The 10,380-nt window shown below is 36.5% G+C and overlaps 1 protein-coding gene across 1 annotated transcript; it reads left to right on the top strand.

Annotated features, from left to right (window-relative positions):
- Positions 1 to 30: 30 nt before the first annotated feature.
- LOC140225228 (uncharacterized) lies at positions 31 to 9,875 on the top strand. The gene is made up of 5 exons (XM_072303392.1): positions 31 to 3,258; positions 4,144 to 4,258; positions 5,593 to 5,745; positions 6,744 to 6,899; positions 7,809 to 9,875. Exons 1-5 carry the CDS (start codon positions 31 to 33, stop codon positions 8,015 to 8,017), a joined length of 3,861 nt encoding a protein of 1,286 aa, XP_072159493.1. The 3' UTR covers positions 8,018 to 9,875.
- The last annotated feature ends 505 nt before the right edge of the window (positions 9,876 to 10,380 follow it).

The raw sequence follows: 10,380 nt of genomic DNA, 5'->3' as shown, positions 1-10,380 counted from the left end.
GAGGACATCAATGATGGCGATTTGAATGACATGTTAACTCAAAAACTACCTTTTTCAAGTAGCAAGCAAACCAGAAAAATCTCCAATGACTCCAAAAAAGGACGATTAGACCTCGATAACATGCCAACGCAAGTTATCAGTGAAAATCAGGAAGCCTCTACCAAAAAAACAAGAAGCATGAAGAAAGCACCACATTCCACATCAGAACTGATGGAAATGTCTACACAACTGATCGATGATAGTAGTTCAAATAGTAAATGGAATTGTGGAGATCGGAGTAGATTAAAGCGCAAACCAGCAAGTGCTAAAGAAGACCGGGATGTGTGCGACATGCTGACCCAGATGGTGCCTGCTGAAAAAATGAGCATCTCAAAACAATCAAATTATAACAATTCAACAATGGATTTAGATGAGATGCTCACACAGAAAATAGATACCATCGACGGTGTAGAAACCATTCGGAAAACTGAAAAGTCTCGCCTGAAACAAACTGCCTCCACTCCAAGAGTCTCCTCTAAAAGTTGTTTACAAAGCTCTTCTGTTGACAATCTAGACAATATGCTAACTCAAAAACTACCCTCAAAAGATGTCACATCTCATTCAGTTCTTTCGATGGACGTTTGTCAGAGTCAGCCGTTGGGTGTCTCTAAAAATTTGGATGTCATTTCAAGCGGCGATGAAACGGATGATGATATCGGTCAATTTGTCAAGCCACTAAGTAGTAAAAAACCAGAAGTAGAGCCTTCACTCTTTGATCAGGAGGTCGAAGCATTGTCTAAGAAAATGGAGCAACCGTGCAAAAATACTGCAAAAAGTACGTCTGTCCAAACTAGAACAGAATCTCCCGAAGTTCCAGAATCGCAGTCAATCATTACAGACGAAGAAATATCAGAGACTCCCTCGACAGGCTCAGATCCTGTTTTTTCGGACCAAGCAGCTTCATTTTTTAGAAACATTCCAGAGAAAAGCATGAATGATGCCTTGTCAACAGGGGAACCATTAGCCAAATTTCCAACTGCTGTGGAGAAAGACAGTGATTCCAAGTCATCAGGAACTGTGACTCCCGATGATCTCGCTTTTGTTCATGACCTCGTGGCCGCAGAAACAAAAACAGAGATGAAAGCAGAACTCGATCTCAATCTTCAAGCAGCTGATGAAAAAGCAGTTGTGAAAGAAGAACCCATTCTGAACCCTGTGACTGCAGATACAAAAGTAAATGTACAAACAGAGAAGAATGTAAAACTATCGGACAAACTAACTCCTGATAATCAGGAATTCAATAGCAACTCGACTAAAAAGCTGAGGGGAACCAAAGCCATAGAATTGAAAGCTGAGGAGGGAATTGGTTCGGAAGAAACTGTAGCAGAGAAAGCTACGACCAGTAAGCCGCTATTGGAAGATGAAACAAATGTCTCAGCTGAAGATAATTCTCAGCCTAAAAAAGTAGGAAGGAGAAGCAAAAAGCCTGGCCTTTCCAATCCAGAAAATCAACCTTCGATAGAAAAATCTAATAACCAAGAAGACACTTCACTTACAACAGTTGATCCAACTGACATTGCCAGTGAACCAGCCTCTCCACCTCCTTCCACAAAGACTAGCTCCAGAAGAGGTTCCAAAAATGCGAGCTGTGCAAAAGCAGGAGATGGGAGCACAACATCGGAGAAACAAGATGATTTGCCGTTAAGTAGGGTGCGCAGCAGTAGAACTAAAGTCACAGAAGGAAAGTACAAAGCCATGCTGAAAGGAGTACAAACATCCGAAGCTGAAGAAGAAAGCGGCAATCCTCGCTCAAGTAGAAGAAGCAAAAGAGGGGGACAAAATATTGTCATTAAAGCGGATGAAAACTCTAGAGATCCTGAGAAAGTCTCGGAGATCCCTTTGGTGGACGCTCCCATGAAGTCTTCGCGGGGCAAAATCTCATCAAACGAGAAGCCAAAAGAGCAAGGCCGTGCCAAAGGTCCACTTAGCAAGCTTGAATCAAAATCGAGCTCTATTTACGATTTCAGTTCAGATGAAAATGATCCTTTTAGAGAATTATCATCGTTGCAGACTCAGAGACGTTCACGTCAAATTTCGGATAGCACAGATGATGAGTTAGAATCAAAGAAACCAAAAACTAAAAATATTGCTTCAGCCGTTTCTAAAGATTCCATTCCAGAGGATAATACAACTACAAAGGACATTAACGATGCTGAAAAGAAGAAATCTACTCGTGGTAGACGTACTAAAATTTCACTGGATGTCACAGACGAAGCCCCCAAAAATGACATCAGTGTTGCAAAAGAGAAGGAATCAACCTGCGGGAAATCAAGGAAATCTCAAATTATTGATTCAGGTAGCGAGGAAGAAAATACTCGCTCTTCAAGGGCTGGCCGTAGTGCTGGTTTGAAACGTAAAGTTGAAGGAGACTCCCACAATGCTTCTCAAGATGCTACCCCCACTAAGAAAAAACTGTCTGAACTTGGAACGTCTAAAAAAGAGCCTTGCAAGGACCCGCAAGCTGAAATAAAAACTAGGACACCATCGAAAAGGAAAGCCCTTGAAGTGAAAGGAAGTTTTCCACCAGCAAGTGATGTTTCTACACCAAAGAAAAAGTTAAAATTAAATGACAAGATTGAAAATGATTCTGAGGCTTCTTCTTCGGATGCTGAGCTCTCGAAAACGAACACCTCTAGCACTAGGATGTCCAGGCGACAAACATTACAAGTTGAAAAAGTTGAGGACGTAAAAGAAGAATCTACCAGAGGCCGCAGAAGTACCAGAGGTGGAAAGCAGGCTTCGCAGAGTTTGGCAGGATCACAGACAACTAAATCAAAGGCTGAAACTTCTAGGAAAGATACTTCCGTGGGAAGAATGAGTCGTAAAGCTCCAGAAATTGGCCCAGAAGAAACGGCAGCACGAAATGAAACGGGTCGCAAGTCAAAAGTGAAAGAAGTAGTGCGCCTCTCAACAAGATCCAGCAGTCAGTCAGACACAGATTCTGTCAAAAGCACAGCCAAAGAAAGTGTCAAGAAACCATTAGATAGGAAAAGTCGGGCAAGATTAACTAGTCAATCGAGCAGTCAGTCCGATTCTGACTCCTTGAAAAGTGACTCGAAGCTCGCCAAAAAACTAATCGACCGCAAAAGTCAGGTAGCAACGAAAAGAAATTCAGTAATTGATGCAAGTACATCGGAAACTGAAAATGCCAGTCCCTCAAAGACAACAACGCCGGCTAAATCCAGAGTTTCAAGATTGGCAAAGCAAGAAGACTCAGTTGTAAGTCCGCTTTTTTAAAATTTTGTATCATTTAAATTTTTTCAATAATCTTGTGATTTTTCAGCAAAATTAAGTAAACGGGAAGAGAACATTTCATTAGTATTGAATGATTCTTTTGGTTTCGTAAGTGTTTACAATAAACATCGAATAAATGGCAAAAATATTAATAACGCCAATTACATAATATAACTGCTGTTTGGATTGCATTTTGCAAAAAGGAACCACTAGCATTGCAATGATGCTAAGTTTGTGCAACTTCATCCTTTGCAATAAAATTGCGGAAATTGTGAAAAACTATGAAATTTAGATGGTAATTTTTGTCTTAAATTCACAGTTTTTAGCGAGTAAAATAGAAACTATTAATGGATAATCGGGTTTTTCCTCCAAAGACAAAAGAAGTTGCACAATCTTAGCAACATTGCGATGCTAGTGGTTCCTTTTTGCAAAATGCAATCCATTTGATCTGTGTAAAAAGTACTTGAACGTGATCGAGGGAAAAACAAAGGTAAAATTATCAGCTAAAAAATACTTGTTTAAATCTTGTTTATGAGTTGACTTCTGAATTTTCCGTCCTGTGAATCATCTTCTACGTAAGATTTTGATAAGAAAATATAGGATGTTTGTTAAGACTCAGACCTTGTTCAGGGGGCCATTCTGCATGAAGACGGATCATAATAAAAGCTTACTAGGAAAAAATTCATGTGATGCTTAGTATATGCTTGTTTCTTTAGGGGTCTTCAGTGGTTGGTGTTTCATTGTTCTGTTGTCAGAATTATACTCATTCCTGTGAGATTGACTCTCATCAATTCATATCATCTGAAGAATACCGTATTGCTCTTTAATTCAAATTGATTTAACCTTTGCCTTTCTTAATTGTGTCTCCAGAGTCCTAGATCATCAACCCGGAAAATATCTGCACCAATCAAGAAATACCACATTATGTTTACTGGATTGGACGAAAAAACCCTCGCCAAATTTGAGAACATCGTTACTGCACTTGGTAAGCTCTCCTCTGCAGAAAATTAATCTTATTTTCCAAGTTACAAGCACCAAAAGCAATCAATTGATTGTCCTTGTACATTAATGACCAGTGTAACCTGGAGTCTGACAAGTTGTTTAAATGCCTTTTTATCCTGAAAAACCCATCAACCAATCATAGAAAAAAGACCAAGGCTGTAAGAAGGTGTTAATTGATCAGTCCATTGCGAAACATGGTAAAGTAAACATATGAAACATGCATCAGAGTATTTTCTGAAGTGTATTTCTCAAAAATGTTCTCGCTTAAACGGTTAAATTCAAACAACAAGCACCAAAATGTAAACAAATCCAATTCAATTATAAAAATTCCATAAAATTTAAGGTTTTTCTTAGTACATGACAGGTTGAGATGTAAGCCTTGCAGTGCTGCTAAGATTGCTCAACTAGAAGCATTGTTTGTAACTTATGCAAGAAAAAAAAACACTTAAAATGTGCCCCAAGCCGTAAATAACAAGGTGGTAAAATAGTGCTGGTTCCGCACTAGCAAGGCCAAGCAAGGCAATTTTTTTTTAATCGGATTATAAAATTTGAGCTCCAATGATTATCAGTGCCAGACAGAAGGAAAGAGTATTTGGCTAAGGCCAATGCATTGGAATACTAAGCTGCAGTCACGCCTAGGAATTTATAACGATCTTTTTGCCCAAACGTTCGGAATTTTTTGACCTTGCTTTCCTCGCCAAATATTGTGGACCCTGCACTATTTTACAAACTTGTTGTAACTTAGTATGTAATTCGAACATTTTCCAGTAATTTTGCTAAATTTTAATCAGAGTTTTTACAAATTTTCCCATGAATAGGATGCTGAAGCTTGTGAATTTGGTTTACCAATTCGAGGTTGCTCAGTAATACTGCCATGCTAGAAACAAAAGCTGTATCAGCCTTCAGACGTTGCCAAATTTCCTCTGTTCAAATAAACATTTTCAGGCCAACCTCTGAACATTTTTCCCTCAAATTTTTTTAGAGAGTTTCATTTGCAATCAGATCTAACTCATCTGAAAATTTTGAGAAAATATTACATAATAACTTTCCTCAATAATTAACATTTTACCAGATGAAATTTGACAACTCTGGAATGTTCATATGACGTTTTTTCTTAGCTTGGCAGAGTGGCAGTGTTGCAAGATTTATATCTTCTTTTATCATATCTAGTTTAAAATATAAAGAAGAAATCACAAAAATTACTTACCCAAATCACCTGAGAAGATGAATTATCATTTTGCATTTTTAATTCATCAAAATAACTTACTTTCAATCTAGTTTGTATGAAACCAATCCTTGCAATTTCGATTTTTTCAGGAGGAGTGTTGGAAGAAAATCCTTCATTATGTACAGTCTTGGTAACAGACAAAGTCAGGCGCACGATAAAATTTCTGTCAACGCTGGCGCAAGGGAAACCTATTGTCTCTATCAAGTGGTTGGAGGTCTCGAATAAATTGAAGTCTTTCAAAGGTAAGAGTCACTGCCGAAACTTGTCAATATGAACCAAGCTTCGCAGCATTTAATTAAAGAAGTAAATTTTATAACGTAAATGCTTGAACAGGGTGTCTAGCATCAGGATCTTACCGATTTTCCTGATTCTATCAGGATTTTCCCGATTTTTCCAATTCTATCAGGATTTGAGGTCAATCTGGATTTAATTCCGACTTTATCAGGATTTGAGGAAAAATCAGTCGTCAGATTGGATTTTTTTATCGAGCTATTTTTGTGAAATTACATTCGCCTCTTTTTCTCCGCAAAAAATCAGGATTTGGAAAAATTATGAAATCAGGATTTAGCATTCAAAAATCAGGATAAATCAGGATTTCCCAGAATGAAAAAAAACTAGACACCCTGTTGAATGCAGGGTATATTTGTGGTATTTATATGTGGTATATTCTTAAATTTTTGCAGGAAAAAGCCATTAAAACCTTAGATGGGTCAGTGGCTCCATTTGTTCAAATTCCATTTTCTTTAAGTATGGAGTGAACTGTGCTTTTGATTCGTCGGATTTTGATTAGCTTTTTCTCTGCTGAGGAATTTTGTTTTTTTGAAACTTCTGAATGAACTTTTTTGGTTTCAAAATTGGTCAAATTGGTTTTTTGGTCACAAAATTTCTTGTATGAATAGCTACGCTATAACACTGCAAAAATTCCTTGCCATCGTCCCATTTTATCCTAATTAGAGTAGAGTTCAAGGTGCATCAAAATAGTGCTTGCCACCGTGAAGTCTAAAAATTGCCTAAAAGGTGGTCTGAACCATAGAAGACCATGGGTTTTTTTTTTTTTTGGGGTTGTAAATCGCAAGTTTCTCAAATGTTTTATAATCTTGCCAAAATCTGAGAGTTAAATTAAATAATTGTTCATTCCTCTTTGAATTTTTCCCCACATCTCTGCCATTGAAGTCAATCTGAAACGAGTCTTGCTCCTGCATGTCGTTGTCTTAATTTGCTCTATTTTCCATGTTTGTAGATCCATTCGAATACTTGATTCAAGATAAACAGAGTGAACAGAATTTTGACTTCAATTTGTCAGAGTCCCTTACCAAAGCTCTGGACACACCTCTCCTAGCAGGATACTCCGTTTTTGTTACGCCATCAGTTAAACCCGAGCCATCTCAAATGAAAGGTGAGTAAAACAGAATAACTTTGCTAGTCTTTAATTGTGTTGAGCAGTTCATGTAGCAAAAACATAGGGGGAAAAGCCTGTCAGTGTATTTGACAAAATATCTCTATGCGTGCGAGGTATCTGAAGTCAGTTCTCTGAACCAGGCTAGGTTCCAAGCACACATGCCTCTTGACAGAAGCTGGTTGTCAGGGAAATTGGCTGAAGTAGGAGTTCAGATCCTCCTTCCTACAGCCATGACGCAGTATGAACACTCGAATGCTGCCAAGTTTCCTCCTAAGAAAAGGTTATTTTGGAGAAAGTTCTGAATATTTTTCCATGAAATTCTATAGATCGAATTGCAAATAAATTTCCCCGAAAAATCGGAAGAAAAATATTCTCAAATGTTCCCAAAAAATCATGAATAGTCAGAGGAAATTTGGCAACTGAAGGCTGGCAGTCTGAAGGCTCATTCCTTTTTTCCTTAGCATGGCAACATAGATAGAGCTTCAATTGGAGGTATTTCTATCAAACGGAACTATGAGCATTATGATGTGAGCCCTGTTATGCATGTATTCTTATGAGTCTCAGGGCTCATGTCTTATTGCACATAGTTCTGTTTGATAGAAATACATCCAATTATGAATACCTCTGAGCAGAGGTCATTAAGTAATAGCAGAAGCGCTGCGCAAAGGTACGGTTTTGCTGGACGCAGATGCTGTGGTAATGAAAGGGTCAATGACACCTAAAATTTCAAGATTGAGTTCTGATTCATACTCTGTGGAGTTCATACCGTGAAAAGTTTAACTTTTTGCGGTTGAAACTGACGAATTGCATATTTCAATATTATTTTTTTTTTATCTCAAGTCATCAATTCATAAATTTTATTCAGTGCTATTTCTGTGTAATCTAATTTTTGTATTTATTTTTCAGCAATCATCGAAAGTGCAGGAGGCAAATTTCTCAGCAAACAGCCTGCTCTCTGGAGCGAAAATAGTTTCATTGTTTCAAGTTTGGAGGACAAAAGTCATTGGCCCAAAGACAAAGGCTCCAAATTCACTCCAAAAATTGTCTCTGCTGAAATTATCTTACGAGGGATCCTGCAGCAGCGACTAGACTTTGAAGCCCACAAATTGAAATAAGTTTGGTAGTTTGAAGTTCCTTTTTTGTTATTTGTTTTTGCTCTTGATGTAAACTTTGTAATGAAGTTTTTTTAAATTTTATGCTTATTCATGAAGAAAATTATAAAAAAATCACTGTTGTGAATATTTTTTACTTTTATTAGCCATTTTCACTTCACTTCCTTTGTTTTTTTCTCAATTTTATATATCTGATTTTTTGCTCATTATTCTGTGCGTTATGTATTTTCTTTTTAAAAATTGTAAATTTTCTATCACATGCTGTGACCCATGTGGGCATCTCCTTTTTACCTTTCTATTGTTCTATAGCGGAGTCCAGTTGACAGGAAAGATTGTATTGTCACCAAAATTACATTGTTGAGAACCAAAGCAGCTTATTGGATTGAAAGTAATATTGTAGAATGGGTCAGTGGAATTCATTTTTTCAATCATTTTCTAAAAGTATGGAGTAAATTAAGCCCCTATAAATTTCTTCAGATTTTTTAAACTGTGAATGGCAAAGAAATTCCCTTTTAAACATGCCCAAATTGGGATGTGTTTGAAACAATATTTTTGGCGGGCTTTGACGATGTAACTATGTGGGAGAAATAGCATTAGCTGATTGGCTAAACTCAGCTTAAAGCATTGCCTGGCTCCATCAACTTGACTGTTGGCTTTTGATCGATCAGTCTTGGATCAGCTTTTTCTCTCGCTAGAAATGCTTATTTGAATTTTTTATAGAAAAGTATGAGTTTTCCCACACTAAATTTTATGCACGCATTTTTTCCCACAAAATTTTGCTTTACCACAATCCTGCAAAAATTCCTTGCCACTGCCTCATTTCATGTTAAAGGGAACATACTCACAAATCTATTTCGAGCAAAAAACTTGAAATTTTGTACCAAGAAGCATAAGTTTTAAGTGATTGTGTCCATTTTATATATGTTGTATGTATGTATAATTGTAATGTGAATTTTTTATCCAGGAGGATAATTATTTTTTGCTTCCTCAGGAATTGTTTGTTTCTATTTGTTATTCTTTTGAAAATTATACCTCAAAATGTTAGTACTTTTTTGAAAATTACCGCAAGAATTTCTTATAATTTTGATAATCATCTCAATATATCTGTAAGTATGTAGCTCCAATTAAGTAATGCAGTGAAGATTAAGACAACAACAAAATTTTACTATATTGCGTTGAAAGGAGTACGGTAAAACGAACGGATTTATGTGAAATCAGCCTAATTGTGTTTCTCATTGCCTAATTTTCTCCGATGTTATTTTGTTTTAACAGAGAACTACACCATAAGACTCCTATAAATGTGTGTGAATTTATCCTACGTTATGAAGAATTTATAAAAATTCAAGTTCCAGCTTTGTTTAGTTTTCTGTTGATAAAATAGAACATTAGAGAAAATCAGGCAATGTTCAATGTAGTTCAGCTGATCCATGCTGAATCCATCCAAATTAAGTTGTTGAAAAATCGAGTGTTCGAGAACAGGACACATTTTCAAATTTATCTTCGAACAAAAACATGTAATTTTGTACCAAGAAATGAATCCTGCAAAGTTATTGGGGCCATTTCATTTATGAGAAAAATGATTTGCCAGGGAAAAGTAGTCTCCTTCGATGAGTCTCTCTGTTTATTTTTTGCAAAAATGTGTTCATAAAAGTAGACTTAGGTAATACTTCATAACACATAATAACTAGATTTTAGTACTATTGTAAAAATCTTCTGTATCAACCAGTTTTAATTATATTCACAAATGTAAAAAGAAACTATAATTTGAAAAGTTCAATTGGATTGAGATTTGTACATTTTATTTTTAAATTTGGAGGTGGAGAATTCACAGTCAAATAAAATCTTGTAAAATTGTATAGAATCAATCTTTTTTCTTTTTTTCTAATTGTGTTGAATCTTTTTAATTTCAAAGTTAATCAGGGTTGTCACAGTTGGGGAATATCAGCAGGTATCAGTAGTTGTCATCAAAAAGTCAGAGAAAGCTTGAAAACATTAGGGAAAATGACGGATGTGTCCGGGAAAAATTGTTGAGTCACCTTGATTTGCTTTCTAGCATGGGTTTGACGTTTCGAATAATAAATCTTGCCCAAAAATTATTTCCAATTATGTCTTTATAACCATCTGCCATTTTTACTCTCAAGAGGGAAAACAGTGTGCAAGAGAAGAAGTTCCTTCGAGAAACTGGTCAACATAAAACTTAAATTCTCCATGATTTTTCGTATTCGATAGCAGAGGATTTGGTTCAAAATTTAAAGTCGTAAATTTGGATTGTTTCTCATGGAAGAGAAGAATTAGGAACGGAAATTTTGAAACGCCGCAATGGAGATACGTGGTTTCGCACTTCGGTCGCACCGATACGGACATCC

Source organism: Bemisia tabaci, chromosome 8, assembly GCF_918797505.1.
Source record: "Bemisia tabaci chromosome 8, PGI_BMITA_v3".
NCBI lineage: Eukaryota > Metazoa > Arthropoda > Insecta > Hemiptera > Aleyrodidae > Bemisia > Bemisia tabaci.
The sequence above is the reverse complement of the archived record's forward strand: the minus strand, read 5'-3'. Positions and strand labels throughout refer to the sequence as shown.

Excerpts from the sequence above, each read along its gene's own strand:
- LOC140225228 (XM_072303392.1), top strand. The coding sequence starts at position 31 with ATGTTAACTCAAAAACTACCTTTTTCAAGTAGCAAGCAAACCAGAAAA. Across the intron at positions 3,259-4,143 it reads CAAAGCAAGAAGACTCAGTT|AGTCCTAGATCATCAACCCG; the intron begins GTAAGTCCGCTT and ends TTGTGTCTCCAG. Across the intron at positions 6,900-7,808 it reads CGAGCCATCTCAAATGAAAG|CAATCATCGAAAGTGCAGGA; the intron begins GTGAGTAAAACA and ends TTTATTTTTCAG.